Raw genomic sequence first — 16,893 nt, 5'->3', positions numbered from 1 at the left:
TGAGGGGTAATCATTTTAAACTTAAATCTCATTATTTGTCTATGTTACCCTAATTTCATGGGTTACTTGATCGAGATGCATATTTGTTTCTTAGGGAGTTTGAGGAGGTTTGTGTCCTTATGAAGGTACAACAACTCATTGATGATGCCGTAAAACTACAGTTTATTACATTTGCATTAAAGGACCAAGCCAAAAAGTGGCTTTATAGCTTACCTCGGAATAACATTACCACATGAGAACAATTCACTGTCCTATTCTTGAAGAAATTCTATCCTTTTTCCAAGACGAATAAAATAATATATGACATTCTTCAATTTCGTCAGAAACCTAATGAGTCATTTGCTAAGATAATGGAGAGGTTCCAAAGCCTTTTCCAATAATGCCCTCACAACAGTATAGAATTATGGCATTTATGCCAAATAATTTGAGGGTATCGATTATCAAACAAAGTAACTTTTGGAATCATGTGCCCCACAGGATTTATATCTTTCCTTGATGATTCCGAAGCTTGGGATTTTTAGACTTAGTAGATAGAACTAGAGAATGGGAGTCAACCCAATAATCTGAAAGGACTGGTATGAGATATTTTGTTGATAGCCAAGTTCATGAGGATGCACAAATAGATAGTCTTTTGAAAAAGTTAGAAACTCTGGTCGTAAAAGCTGCACCACCACTATCAAGTCAAACACATTTTATTGACAAATATATTGTTATGTGTGCATGGTGTCAGTCTCCTACACATGTAATTGAGGAATGCCTTAGTTATTTTGGAGGCCAACATGAAAATGTCAGTGTGATGTTTCCAAATCCGTACAGTAACACGTACAATTCTAAGTGGAAGAATCATCATAACTTTTAATGGTATCAAAGGCAAAACTAAAATGGATTAAACAATTATTCTATACAAAATCAATTTGGTGCCCCTTAAGGGCAAAACTAAAATGGATTAGACATAATATTATTCAGAGTATTTCTTAAAACTCTTTTTCATGATATTGCTATTGTAGCAACACATTTGAAGTTTGAAAATTTGCTGGTAAGTCTTCATCAATAATATTTTCTCCACATAATTTCAATCGATAATTATTAATTTAAAAAACTACAAAACTATATTCATTTACAGTTTTAAATCTTGCAATTTTAGGTACATCCAACAACATTTGTAGCATAAAATTCACAACCACGATATACAATAAATAAAATCATAATGTGAAATTGGTTAACGATAAACCACAATTGTCAAAGCAATCAAAAGTATTGAATAACCACATAGACTACTATAAGTAATATAGCATTATAATGTTATGATTACGCCTATAAACAATATAGATTCCATACCAATGAAAATTGAATATAATGCTAATACATATCTAATATGATGGAATCAATGAATAATAAAATAAAAATGAGATATAAATTATTTGTCAAAAAGTACACACATATACATAACTAATAAGGATTGTGACATTTAACGTAATTATCAACCTAAGTGTCTATAAACATAAAAGAAAATGTAAGAGAGGAAAATAACAAGCAATTACTTGCTACAGAAAATTTTAAAAATTGAAACTTTAAATCATAGGTCACATCTAATGAATTTTCTATTATCATATCGAAGATTCTTATATTTTTAATTTACCATAAAAAATGAATTTCTAAACATATTATTAATAAAATCTTAAATCACAAAAAAAAAAAAAAAAGGATTCATGCAAGTATCATAGTATTTATTTATTTTCTTTTAGCATATTCAAATATCAGTAAAATTCTGAAATAAATTATATTGTATCAATAAAACTTAATGATCTAATGTTATATCGTGTGTTTAATTCTAATATTCAATAAATCACGGATGATAATCATGATATACCTACTTGTATAAGTTCTATTATTTTTAGAAAGCAAACATAAGGAGGTAGATCATAATTTTCATCTTAGAAAAGGAAATATAATGATACATAGTCTTTCGTTTTTCTTCTCAAAAAGTAATATTTTGAGTGAAGTCGTTCACAATTACTTCGAGCGGAATCGTGATGATAATGTTAAAATAAATGAGATATATTGAATATAAAGAAGAAAAACAATATAAGTTCAACTCATTTATTGAGTTAGTCATTACATATTTATAATGAAACTAATATCTTATCCGATATGGTAATATCAGAATCTACAAATAAATACAATATATGATTATCACACACAATAAGATAATCTTAATATAGAATGATATATTGCCGCCCAAGATAGAAGGTGCATAGAATGAAAATATTGATTGCCAATATTGTGTGTTGAGATCACTGTAATCTTTAATTAAGATAGGAATGCGAATCACCAAGATTACATGCTGAGATGGTTGAGATATTCAATTGAAAATATTATCTATTTAAGGGGATGGATATCTACAATCAATATTATTTATCAAATTATTTATAGAAGTATGTTATGATCACATATAATTCACGTTGTAAAGCCCCAATCCGATTTTAGCCTTTAAAAGCCAATCCGATTTTAGCCTTTAAAAGGGACCATAATGTAAAATTATATTGTCAAAATCGCCAAAGGAAATTTAGAGGGATAATTGCAGACGATTGAAGACCCGGTGCCTGCCGAACTTGCTGCTATGTGTCAGAAAAAAGCTAAAGAATATACATGGGAGCTCCTTCTGGGATGATGGCTGCCTCGAGAAATCTCCTCTTACTGTACTTGGGCCGAGCGATCTGCAAGCACTCATTGTCGTCGTCATCAGCATTATCGCTGTCAATGTCTGCATTCCACTTCAATTCCAATTCGGCGTACCCATGTCTTGCTCGATGTAATACTGTTAAGTCACTTAACACGTCACGCACCATCGCCCTTGAGAAGAATAAGAAAAAGGAGAAGAAGGGAACTAAGAAAAGAGACTTGGATAAGAGTAAGAAGCGAAATGATACGGGACGGTCGGCCGCTGCGGAGTCGTTGGTGAAGAGGAGGACCCGTTCGGACAGGGAATTCGTTTGGGAGCATTTCCAGCGCCACGGCAACAGCTGCAATCACATCCCCGTCATGCTGGGAGAGGTCCTAGAGGTGTTTACCCCCGTGCCACATCGACCACCTCTCCGCTCCTTTGTAGACTGCACTGTTGGAGCTGCAGGACACTCTTCTGCGGTCATTCCCTCACGCTTTCATCTTTAAACTTTGCACGTATTTCTGCTATCACGATGTCTTTGTTTATTTATTTAGTTTGAAGTTTTATTTTTTGTTTTTGGTCAAAAGATAATTTATATTAAGCTCTCTAAGATGACTCTCTTAGAGGCTGAAAAGGAAGATCTACAATTGGTTTTTGGGGGTGGCAGGTTCATCCACTATCCCTTCGAAATGAGAAACTGTTTAGCACCTGTCGCGATATAGTCCGCGATATGCCTGTATCGATTAAGCCGTTCGAACAGCATTTTTAATGGCTTCTAATTCTAGAGTGAAGGCGAGAATCCCCTGCAAATTATTGCTTTGGCTGAGACAAAAGAACCACAGGATCCCAATCCAAACACTCTGAGTCCCAAGAATCATCGAGAATATTCTATAATTAGTAGTATCGGTGACTATATGCCTAGCCCAAGTAGTGTTAGCCTCTTCATTTGAGATAGAAGAGACAGGTACAAGTATGGACTGCATTTCCTTCAAGGACTTTGAGGAGGTGTTCATAGATCTTTGAAGAGATGGAACTGAACCTTGAAGAAGATTGAAGCTTCTATCTTTCCAAATAATCCAATAGAGGAAACTCCGAATGGAGCTACTGAACTCTAAACAGCCAGAGCTTTTGTAACATGATTGGATGAAATCTATCCAGTCAAGAAAAGATGAGAATGTAAACTGACAAACATCCAATCTCAAAGGGATGCTTACCAACACTATCGGGCATGTGTGCAAAACAAAAGAGCATGACAACTAGTCTCAATTGCTGAATCACATAATAAACATGAAGGGGAGAGAGTGTTTTTACAATAAAAAGGTGATTGGCTAGTAGGGATAGCCTGATGTGCAGCTCTCCAAGAGAAGTTCTTGATTTTTGTCAGTGTCTTCAAACTCTAGATTGCTGACCAATGTGGTGAACTTGAGGAGGATGACCCAGAATCTCCCTGTACTGAAGAAGAAGTTAACATAGTATAGTAGGCTAATTTAACACTAAACTTACCTTGCTTAGAAGGAGGCCACATCGATGTATCCTTAGGAAGAGCTAGTATGAAACTGCTTCATTTGCACTAAGTAGGTATCTTAATAGTGGGGCCTTCCATTGGTTTAGATTCCAATGAATCAGCTCATGAACAAGAATAGGACCTGAAGGGGTTGGGAGAGACATAATACCATGTGTTGGGAAGTTGGGCAACCAATCCATATGAGTTGACACCCCAACACCTATTTTTTTACACCTACTCAGTCTAAAGTAGATCTCTAACTGCAAGCACACTTGCAAACCCATGATGCACCTCTAGGGACTAGGGCTTCAAGTAAAGAGTGAGAGTGTATATACTTGTTACTTATAACTGTAGCCAATAATGAATCAAGGTCAAAGAGAAGTTTCCAACATTGTTTTGCCAATAATGCCATTTTAAAACAATGCAAGTCCCTAAATCCCATCCCACCCGATTTTCTACTATTACAGTCTTCCATTTGATCCAATTGACACCATTTCTAGTGCTACCCTCCCACCAAATTCCGTGATTTGGTTGGTCAACCTAATGGTGAGTCTTCGGGCCGAAGAAAATTGGACATTGCATAAGATGGTAAGGCAGTGGCAACTGGTTTTTATCGACTTCCTTACCAGCATGGGATAGTTACTAATTTAGTATTAAGTCTTTCAGAAATGTACGCAAACAATTGGGATTTGGTTTTACCAATGGTGGATGGGAGACCCAGATAATTACCATGAGATGAGACTTCTTGGATGCCTAAAATGGAAACTATGTTGTTTCTAGAGTGCATTGGGGTGCCATTACATAGGTTAATGGTCTGTTGAAATTAATGTGCTGACCTGAGACTTGCTTATATTCTTGTAAAATTTGGCTTACAAGTTGGGCATTATGTTGCGGAGCTGGTGAGCATACAATCATTGGTGAAAAACAAGTGGTTAATTTTAGGTCTTGTTCTTGAAATATAAATGCTTGGGAGCCTTAGGATACCTATATTTGAGGTGAGTCTTTTAGAGAGCATCTTTTGGCAAAGAATAAATATGTAAGGGCTACGAGAGGAGATCCTTGCCTCAAGCCCCTTTATGGGATGATCTTTTCAGTGAGTCATCCATTAACCTTGACATACCCCACAATAGATATACACTGCAATACCCAATTGGTCCGTCTCTCTGCAAAATCGAGATGGCTAAATGTTTCCCCTATGAAGCTCCATTCTAGTTTGTCATAGGCTTTGCAAAGATCCAATTTGAGAGCCATGTACCATTTTTTAGAAGATGGACTTTTCATGAATTTAGTCACTCATGAGTCGGTATATGTTATCTAAAATTTATTTACTTGGCACAAATACACTCTAGGTTTGATTAGTAAGTATTTGCAAAAAAGGTTGAAGTCTATTTGGCAACCATTTTGCAATGGTTTTATAAGGGACAATGCAAAGCTAGTGGGCCTCATGTGGCTCACCTCTTGGAGTTACTTTTTCTTGGGGATTAGAGCGACGACAGTTTTACTCAAGCCCCTAAGAGGGTACTCTCTATTGAAAATTTTTGATTTTCCCTAATAGAGTCATCAACTATTAGCTCCTAGTTTATGTGATAGAACGCGGCTGGAAGCCCATTAATACCAAGGGCTTTGCCCCCTTTCATTTAAAATAGGGCTGTTCTAATCTCCTCCCTCGAGAAAGGTCTACTTAGGGTTGCAACAGGGCTGGGCTTTTGTAATCCCAAGCCCAGCCCTATATATTCTAACCTAGGCCCATTCCCGCCCTGACCCTAATTCAGGGCCAAGGATTATTGTCCTTGACCTACAGGGCCAAGCCAAGCCCATTCCCACCTTGGTCTGTCCATGGCCCTAATTGGCCCTGTTTCTAGCCCTGGTTGGCCCTATCCCTGGCCCTAGCCTTGATTGGCCCTATACTTAGCCCTGTCCTATACTTGGCCCTGTCCCTGACACTGATTGGCCCTAGCCCTGATTGACCCTATACTTGGCCCTGGCCCTATCCTTGTCCTTGCCCTTGTCCCTGTTCCTAATTCATTGAGATCAAACATCAGGGTCAAAATTAGGGCTAGAATCAGGGTCAGGGCAAAAAATCAGTGAATGGTCGGGACAGGCCCTGCGGGCTAAAAAGTAATCCCAGGCCCACCCTTGGCCCTAGTCAGGGCTAGAATATTTTGGCCCTAACCCGCCCTTAGGGCCAAAATCTTGAGCGCAAGCCCTATTCAGGCTCAGGGCAGGCTTAGAGTGGGTCAGGGCCATCAGGCCAAGCTTGCACCCCTAGGTCTACCCAAAATCTCTATTTACATATGACATGCAATGAGTGGAATTGGAAAGAAAAGGGGTGGGGGATTGGGGAAGGGAGGAGGTGAACAAAGTTGAGGAATAAGACCATATTTCACCCTTGATGTCAGCTTCCTCTATCAACCATTGCCCTGTAGAAGCTTTTAGCATGTGGGTGGCATTACTTTGTTGTCTCTGAGTGGTGACAAAGTGGAAAAAGAAGAGTTTATCACCAGCTTCGAGCCATTTAATCCTTGATCTTTGTTGCCAATACCTATCTTCTTCTCTCATCAGTTGAGCAATCTTGGTCGCAGTCTCTGCCTCTTGATTCTCCAAGTGTGTTGTAGGAGGGCTGTTTTTGAATGTCCTCAAAACAATTCTGAAGGATCGAGATCTCTCTTGGAGCTACTTGAAAAGTTGATTTGCTCCTCTTCGTTAGAACCTTGGTGCAATTCCATATCTTTTGCTGAAGTTGATAGGGATGTGATCCCTGTGATGAAGAAGTCCAACCTTGTTGCACTTGATAGCCGAGGCCTGGATGGTCTTCCCACTTTGTTTCTTAATTGCGTCTCATATGTTTCCTCCAAAATTGCCGTATAGTGACTTCCAAAGGAGTGTGATTATATCCAACCATTGCTAGCTTATGTCCATGTAAGCCTGTAAAGGTCTGCATCATGGCACTATTACCAAAGACGCTGTCAATATTCTCCTTGATTAACCCTTCACCCCTCTTCTTTTTTGACCAAGAATATGTTGGACCAGAACATTTTAGTTCATGAAGAGAGAATGAATTGATTGCTTTTCTAAACTTCTCCATCTGGGCTTGTGATTTAAGTCTTACCTCCCCACTTCTTATCTCTATGCAAGAGTTCATTGAAGTCCCTAATGAAGACCCTAACAACCAACCAGGGTGAAGAAGCTGTTTGATGGAAACCCAATTTTAGGGTTAAGGTTCCTAGGATGGTTTCCCTAAAATTCAGGGTTTACCCAGGATAATCTTCTTTTGAACCAACAAAATAACTATTAAATCTGGATAGGATGGATAATATTGTTAATTATGGTGGAAAGGACAAGTAGATAAAATTTGAATCTAATAGGTAGGATTTGGGCAAGATTTGGTTTAACAAACTAAATGGGGGAAAAGTTAAATCCATGGATTAAATTTGGGAAACTAAAATTGATCCTAGGATTGATAGGAAAGAAGAATGAGATAACTTGGGTTGGTTCTTGGTTTGGTAAAGGCTAACTAAAGGGTCTATGGGTTGTGGGATTTGGGTACAGAAAGGGTAAGGATTGTTAGAGAAATTTTAGGGCTTTAACAAATCAAAATAGAAGTGAATGAGAATGGATCTTAGGCAACCCTTTTTTGATCTTCCCCCTTCTCTTCTTTCTTTCCTTTATTTTCTTCTTTCTTTCTTTCTTTCTTTTCTGTTTGCAGGCATGCTGCAAGCGAGAAAAGAGAGAGGGGAGGGTTGCGATGAAGCGAGAGAGGGAAAGTTTGGGGCAACAGGTATGGGACAGGTAGGGGAGAGGTGGGGGAAGGGCTGGGAAGTGTCATAGGGGGTAGGGGCAGGGTTTTAGGGTGTCCAGGGGGCCTAGGGAGGTGCTGCCAATGGTGTAGTAGTAAGGGGAAGGGAATTCTAGGTTGCGCAGAGCAGGGGGGCGATAGGCTTGGGAGGTTAGGGAGAGGCTGAGGTTGCTGTGAATGAAGGAGAAAGAGTGGGGAGGCTGCTGGTATTTACTTGAGTGCTGAGTTAGGAGGAAGATTGCTGGACTTGCTGGAGTTGCAGGACTAACTGATGAAGATAAGAGATCTCTTAGATAACCGCACGGTCCTACTCAATAGGACCTTGCCACACCTTTCTTGGCTCCAATTCTTCAACAAATTTATTAATCCAGACTAAAGAAAATTACAAAGAAAGAATAAGCTTATTTATAGCCTACTAAAAGACTCCAATCTAAGGGGGTTTCCTTTATAGATTAGGATCCTCTTGCAAATAGCTTAATAACCTCAACCACAAATTGTTGAAATTTTGAGAGAATCTTGACTTATGTCTTGTGTGACATAGCAGAGCTTTATTTATATAATAGTTATGAATAAGTACAATGTTCCCCGATGTGGGACTAAAAGACATAAACAATAAAAACTCTCTTATAGAATAAACTCCCAACTGGACTCAAACTCCTAACTGAACTCAACTTATGACTTACAACACTCCCCCTCAAGTTGGTGCATAGATTCTATCATGCCCAACTTGCTAACAATACTACTAAATAACTTGGACACTCAAACTTTTTGTGAATATATCAGCATGTTGGTTGTCGGAGGTAACAAAAGAAATTTGAACCAGACCAGACTCAACCTTTTCTTTAATAAAATGTCTGAATTTCCACATGTTTGGTCCTATCATGCTGAACTGGATTATGGGCGATGCTGATGGCTGATTTGCTGTCAGAAGCTAGCCTTATAGGTCCTTCTAGATCTGCTCCAAGTTCTTGAAAAAGATCCTTCAACCATAACACTTCACAAATACCTTGAGCTAAGGCTTTAAACTTTGCTTCAGCACTTGACCAAGCCACTACAACCTGTTTTTTGCTTCTCCAGGACACCAAGTTACCTCCCACATAAGTACAATAGCCAGAGGTAGACCTTCTGTCATTTGAACATCCAACCCAATCTGCATCAGTGTATGCTTCAACTTTAAGATGTCTTTAAGAAGAGATTAAAATACCTTTCCTGGAGACGCCTTCAAATACCTCAAGATACGATATACTGCATTAAGATGTGAATAATAAAGATCATGCATTTACTGACTTACAACGCTGAATGCAAAGGTGATATCTGGTCTAGTATGTGACAAATAAATCAACTTCCCAACTAATTTTTGGTAGCTGGTTTTGTCAATTGTTTCTCCTTCCTTAGCTTTCAAGTTCTGATTAGGCTCCACTAGGGTCTCTATAGGTCTACACCCTAGCATTCCAGTCTCTTCTAATAGGCCCAAAGTGTACTTTCTTTAAGAGAGTGAGACACCATTAGCAGAGTAGGCCAACTCTAACCCGAGAAAGTACATGAGTCTGCCCATATCTTTTATCTCAAACTCTGACCCCAAGAATGTCTTCAAAGCTGTAATTTTCTCTTCACTGTTTCTTGTGATGACAATATCATCAACATATACAAGGACTACTATAGTATGACATTTATCCCGCTTGATAAACAGGGTATGGTGTGCATTACTTTGCCTGTAGCCATAGGAGATCGTTGCCTTGTGAAATCTTCCAAACCATGCCCTAGGAGACTGCTTTAGACCATGTAGAACTCTCTTTAACCTGCACGCCTTCCCATGGGTCTTTGAACTAGAATAACTAGGGGACACATCCATATATACTTCTTCCTTCAGCTCTCCATGTAGGAAAGCATTCTTCACATCCAATTGTTGAAGACTGCACCCTTGGTTTACAGCACATGAGAGAATAACCCGAACATTATTCATCTTAGCAAAAGGAGCAAATGTCTTTTGGTAGTCAATGCCATAGTTTGAATAAAGCCCTTGGCTACTAGTCTTGCTTTATATCTCTCAATGGTCCCATTTGTTTTGTGTTTTATTACAAACACCCATTTGCATCCAACAATCTTCTTCCCTGCAGGCAAGAATACCATATCCTATGTCTTATTTTTTCCTAGGGCTTGCATTTCCTCATTCATAGCTTTCTTCCAATTTGAGTGAGACACTGCATCCTGCCATGAATTAGGGATAGAGGTGGAAGACAAAGAGGAAAGAAAGCTTTGAAATTCTAGGGATATAGAATGATATGGTACATGGTTAGAAATAGGGTGTTTGGTGCAAATGCGTGGCTATTTTCTTAATCCAATGGGCAAATCAAGATCAAAGATAGACTCACCAGGAGGAATGGGCAGATAAACATTCAAATTTACAATACAACCCTGAAAATATTAGAATTTACAAACAGTTCCCTGTAACTATTCTAATTTATATAACAACCCCTGGATTTTTTTGATTTTTCAAATAAATCCTTGTAACTATTTGAATTCACAAAACATATCCTTGAAACTATTTGAATTTGCAAAACAGGTCCCTGGAACTATTTGAATTTACAAGACAGGTCCTTGCGATTTTAGAAAACGTTACCTGAACCTACGATGTACCCAGAACCACTCTTAAGCATCTTTGAAGGCTCTAGAGACATCTGAAGGCTTGCTTTAACACTTGTCGCAGGCTGAATCTACAAATAAAGGATGGTTTTTTTTGGTGTTTACATCATCCTAGGATTTTTCGGAGAGGACAAGGATAGGGGATGGCCCTAGAAGAGTCATAGAGATGCATCGACTCTTTTAGGTTTTCTCATTGGGCTGAAAAGAGGCTTCGATCAAGTCTGGATGTGGACTAGGATGGTGGCTGGGTTAAAAATGATGGGGGCGATGGGGATTGGGATGGTGGCTGGGGTTTAGAATAATGGAGGTGAAGGGGACTGGGAGTCTAACCTCTCTTTGATACCATGTTGAAATCTTGAGAGAATCCTGACTTATGTCTTGTGTGACATAGCAGAGCTTTATTTATAATAATAGTTATGAATGAGCAAGTACAATGTTCCCCAATGTGGGACTAAAAAACATAAACAATAAAGACTCTCTAATAGACCAAACTCCCAACTAGACTGAAAACTCACTTAACTTATGACTTACATATGACTTACAACACAAATAAAAGAAAGGGGTTTTTATGTGTGGGTCCTCTTAGTACCATAAACTAATGTTGGGTCCCTTTAGTGCAATATATTACGTGTGAGTCCCAATTAGACTAACATCGTCCCCCACCGTTAAGTGTTTTCAAATTTCAAACTCAGAGGGATCAAAATACCCCTCAAGTTATTTAATGACCAAAATATCCCCCGTTATATCTTCTATTTCTTTCTAATGCCAACGTTCTTAATACCTTACCAAAACTAACTCTTTCGAACAACCACACCAACTCTTGAAGTCGTCACTATCACTCTTCCTCTCCTTGTGCAACTCTCACCCTACCTATTCTCAGAGCCTCACCACCTTAGTCTTTGGGTTTATTCAAAATTGGGTCTTAGAATAGTGTTGAAGTCTGTTTTAAGTTTTGGTTTCAGTTAAGAGTCTCTGTTTATATGGTGGGTGACGGTGGCCAATAGTTAATCGTTTTCTTAGAATTTTTGTTTTACAGTTGGCCATCTGGTGTAAATTATCTTAGGAAGTTGTGTAGACAAAGGAGAAAAGAGAAAATAGAAAAGGTGAGTGCAGTACGTGGAAGCAGCCATCAAAGAGCTCTTCCAATTGAGCTGAAATTTCAGCTTGATCAGAATGGTGGGTTATGATTTTGCTTCATAAGATGTGTTGGATTTCCCAATAGAACCACCAATGCTTTTACCAGAAAGAAAGAGCCCACCCATGTCTGCCATTTTGCATGAAGTTCTGATTAGATGGTGGGTTGAAATGTAAAAAAGCTCTATTAGGCAACTAACCTTATTCCCTGTGCTTTGCAGTTGGCATCAGATGATTTTGTCAGTACCCAATTGGTTGCTAGATTAACTACCCTTGAGCTAAGTTAGGAATTTTCGGCTAGAAATAGCAGATCAAGAAATTAGGAAGAGTGTGAACACATTCAAACCCAAGCACGCCAATGGCGTTTATTCTTCTAAGCTTTCTATGATATTTCTTGTTTTCCTGCACATGCAAATCAACCCATCTCATTCGCTCACTTGTTCAACCCGAAGTTGTCCAGAAACAGGGGTTTACGACCAATGCAATGATCTCCCAGAACTGAGTTCTTACTTGCATTGGACTTACAATACATCAAACTTGTGTCTGAAGATAACGTTTGGTACTCCGGCAAAAAGTGATTGCTGGGTCTCTTGGGCCATCACTCCTAAGTCGCTATCAATGATTGGATCTCAGGCTTTGATAGCTTACAAGGCGGATGACTGAATAACGGTGAAGACTTATGATATTACCTTTTACAAGAAAATCGAAGTTTCGAAGATAGCTTATGAGGTTTTAGACATGGAAGCAAAGAGCTCTGATGATACAATGACAATCTATGGTACCATAACATTACCCAAAACCGTGACTACCATCAACTAGGTTTGGCAGGTTGGTAGCGCTGTCGTAGACAGTGTTACTTCCATCCACTCGATGGAGAAGGCCAACTTTAACTCTATGGGCACCCTTGATTTGACAGAGAAATCTAACAACTCTTCCACCACCAACACCACTTCTTCCAGTTGAGGTTTTTCTTCTACTCAGAAACATAAATGGGTTTTATTTTTTCGATTTTTGCAGGGCTTTGGTTGCTTTTTGCTTGATTTCCTATCGACTATCAAATTTCTGTCTTTATATACAGTCAAAGTGTTAAATTTGTAATTGTTACCCACACGTAAAAACTAATGACTAAAGGCATTTTTAACCTGAGGGGTGTTTGGTGCTGCTAGGTTTTAAATTTGAAAACATTTAACGGTAGGTGATGGTGTTAGTTTAGTTGGGACCCAAACGTAATATATTTGCACTAAACGGACCCAACATTATTTTATGGTCTACTAAGAGGACCCACTGATAAAAAACTCTAAAAGAAATCATCTTGGAAACAACAACAACAACAACAACAATAAGCCTTGTCCCAACTAAATGGGGTCGGCTACATGGATTCTTGCCCTCCAATCAGTTCTGTTCGAGGCCATGCTAGATACAAGGCCTAAGCTATACATATCCTTTCTCACCACTTCTCCTAAGGTTATCTTAGGTCTACCCCTAGCTCTTCTAGTTCCTTCAATATGGATTATATCACTTCTCCGTACAGGAGCATTTATAGGTCTCCGTTGAACGTGGCCGTGCCACCTCAAACGACTTTTTCTAAGCTTATCACTTATGGGAGCAACTCCCAGCCCAACTCTAATATGATCGTTTCTTATCTTATCCATCCTAGTTTTGCCACTCATCCATCTTAGCATCCTCATTTCTGCTACACTGAGTTTATCTATATGATTCTTTTTAACAGCCCAACACTCTGCACCATACATCATAGCTGGTCGAACAACGGTCCTATAAAATTTTCCTTTAAGCCTTAATGGAATACGCCGATCACATAAGACCCCGGACGCACCTCTCCACTTCATCCACCCTATTTTAATTCTTTGGGAAACCTCATCTTCCAAATCACCTCTTTTACTTATGATTGAACCTAGGTACCTAAAACAATCACTCTGAGAAATCTCTTTATCGTCAAGTATCACCACCTCATCATCTGGCCGATCATGACTAAAGTTACAAACTAAATATTCTGTCTTCGATCTACTAAGTTTAAAGCCTTTTGATTCCAAAGCTAATCTCCATGATTCTAATTTGGTATTAATCCCCACTTGGGTCTCATCAATCAACACAATATCATCCGCAAAAAGCATACACCAGGGGACCTCATCTTGAATGTCTTTGGTTAATTCATCCATTACCAGTGCAAATAGATATGGACTTAAAGTTGACCCTTGATGTAGCCCAACTGTTATCGGGAATTCATTACTTTGTCCCCCCACTATTCTAATACTAGTCACCGAACCATCATACATATCCTTAACTATATCTATATATTTACTTGCAACACTTCTTTTCTCTAGTACTTGCCAAATTAACGCTCTAGGGACTCTATCATAAGCTTTTTCTAGGTCAATAAATACCATATGAAGATCTTTCCTACATTCTCTATACCTTTCCATAAGTCTCCTAATTAAGTAAGTAGCCTCCGTTGTAGATCTTCCTGGCATAAACCCAAATTGGTTCTCCGTAACTGTAGTTAAGTGTCTCAAACGGGTTTCAATTATTCTCTCCCATAATTTCATCGTATGGCTCATCAATTTAATGCCCCTATAGTTATTACAACTTTGAATATCTCCTTTATTTTTGTAAATTGGAACCACAACACTTCTCCTCCAATCATCTGGCATTTTCCCTGTGCTCATAATCTTATTAAACAACTTAGTCAACCAATTATCCAAATGGAATCTTAATTTAAAATATATTCCAATTGGAACTCTCTAATTCTGACCAAGTATTTTTGCCCCCCAAAAAACTCAATAAGTAACCCTAGAGGACCCAATCCAAATTCTAATTGTAGATATGGGGTCCTAACAATTAGGAGATCAAAGGGCACATGAGTTGTGGATCCCAACCTAACTGGGAATCTAACTTACACAAAGACTCTCAAATATCTTGCAAAATACTAACCCATATAAAAAACTGAAGATAGATCCATGACCCCCTTGGATCAAGGGGTCCTAACCAAACACTTGTCAATGACCAAAACGCCCCTAGGGGTTTTGGGCCCAATTATAAAGAAAAGGGGGGGGGGGGCTGTGTCAACCTTGTTCACATCACTGTTGTCCCCAGTTGAATTAACTCGTGTCATATGGTTGCTCTTCTCTCTGCCTTAGGATCTCCATATACGAAAGTCAACCTAAAATCTGAATTCAAGGTGTACTATGGATTAGAAAATCATTTGTGTGAGGATGCAGATAATATTGTAATAGAGACAGTGTTATTCCAAAATAGCTATTCCACCTAATCTTCCAACAGGGCTGAGAAAGAATTTGTTTGTGAACCCGAGTGAGGACTTCAATTTATTTAATGCTTTATTTGATTGCTTGGTCTCAAGCAAGAAGACCAAACTTGGTCTAGAATTCATACATATTTTATGTAGGTATTGCCTAGTTAGGGGTCGACACACCCCTAACTATTCCAAAATATAATCCTCATGAGTCACTTGAGGGCTGATTAAGGGCAGCCGATCTAACGCTTTCAGATACGTGGGATGGGGTGTGTCCTCTAGCAATATGAATTGCACCAATTGATGAACTGGCCGAATGTCTTCTTCTGGCTTGAGCTTTAAGCCTCAATGTTTTGGGGGGTAGGTGCAAAGGTAGTGTCTTTGATGCCTGAGCAGGGCCAGGGTTGTCCAATTTCAGCCTCTTGAATTGCACAGCTAGCTGGGATGGGGTGGTAATCATTCTTAGGGTGTTTGAGGACCCTTAGAAGATGGGACAGATTGCCAATTTCCTCAATATGAACTGAAGAGGCTGGAGATACAGAATGCTCTAGCTCTGTTGTAGTAAAAATTACAATGCGGGACTGGTGGGCTAAAGCACAATTGGGTTGGGCCGTGGTTGAATTCTCAACGGTTCAGCAGGCTGAGTCCAAATTGTGCGTTTGGAGAGTATTTGTGGGCCCAAGATGACCCTGCGTAGCAACTGCATTACGGGGTTGGGGATTGGTTTGTCCCACATTAAGAGTGGGTTCACTGGATGGAGAACCATTAAAGGGAGTGGCAGCAGCCTGCTGCGAGGTGGGTTGGGCTTGAGCATACCTCGAGAGTTGCATAAGAGCCCACAAGTACAATCTGAGAATGGACCCTTGGGGGTGAGGGAGGGGTGGCTTGCACTTCTTCCTTGCTGTTTTATTCTAATAGGGTCACTCTGTTGTTCAGTCCTTCCAATTGGGCTAGCACATCAGTTAAGGTGTTCTGTATACTCTCAAATTGCCTGGCTACTGCTGACTCGTCCATAGCTTTGATACCATTTGATGTAAACCCCAATTCTAGGGTTAGTCTTCAGGATCGATTCAGGTGAACCAGCAGTAGATTTAGGCTGCGTTTGTTTGCAAAAGTGGGGTGGGAAAAAAAAACATGTGGGTCCCATGTGTAGTGGGGTGAGGGAGAAGGAAAGGAAAGGAAAGGAAAGGGGTTTGTGAAAAAGTGATAGTGGTGGGTCCCACTTTTTACTTTTCCAAACTTTTCTACAAAGTCCCACCAAATTTGTGGGGTTTTAAAATGGCTTGGGGTGGGAAAATTGGGGTGCCACATCACTAGACAAGTTTCCTTGATTCAAGGAAACTTGTCTCTCACTTTCCCACCCAAACAACCAAACAATCCACAATTTTGGGATTTAAGGGAAAAGTAAGAAATCTACACTATTTTCAAGAATTTTCCCACCCCTTTTTTCCCACCCCACCTTTATTCCAGCAAACAAATGCAGCCTTAGGGTTTTATAACCTTGCTGTCTTGGAGGGTTTTAGGGTTCAGGAATAGGGCTTATGGGGTTTGGGTATGGCTTAGGGTCTAGGGTTTAATGATTTCCAGTGCTGAACTTTTCTGTAAATTGAAATTCAGAAAACTTCAGATGTAGTGTTTAAGAAATCAAGGGTTTATTAGAAATTAGGGTTTCTAGTGTTCTAGGGTTTGCAAGGGTTGGCTAGCGGTTCGGGTCAAAGGTAAAGTAGGGGGAAGGGATAATGGATCCTAGAGGGAATAGTTTCAGTGAACGCTTACGGAGATATGGGTGTTGGGAGGTTGCTAGGTTTCTTGGAAAGACAATTAGTTCCAGAATTTTAGGGTTGGGTGAAAAGGTTGAAGTTGGAATTGAAGTGTAGTGGAAG

General features: G+C 39.3%; 1 protein-coding gene across 2 annotated transcripts in view; it reads left to right on the top strand.

Annotated features, from left to right (window-relative positions):
* Window positions 1-2,548: 2,548 nt before the first annotated feature.
* The window catches only part of LOC149016699 (mraW methylase family protein), an 89,768-nt gene continuing 75,423 nt past the window's right edge, over window positions 2,549-16,893 (top strand). For both annotated transcript variants that reach the window (XM_089154768.1, XM_089154769.1), the window contains exon 1: window positions 2,549-3,144. In XM_089154768.1, coding sequence (XP_089010894.1) covers window positions 2,650-3,144 — 495 coding nt within the window. In that variant the 5' untranslated portion in view covers window positions 2,549-2,649. The remainder of the gene's footprint in view (window positions 3,145-16,893) is intronic.

This window comes from Hakea prostrata, chromosome 5 (genome assembly GCF_041222555.1).
Source record: "Hakea prostrata isolate BN-2017 chromosome 5, UWA_Hpros_2, whole genome shotgun sequence".
Taxonomy (NCBI): Eukaryota; Viridiplantae; Streptophyta; class Magnoliopsida; order Proteales; family Proteaceae; genus Hakea; species Hakea prostrata.
The sequence above is the reverse complement of the archived record's forward strand: the minus strand, read 5'-3'. Positions and strand labels throughout refer to the sequence as shown.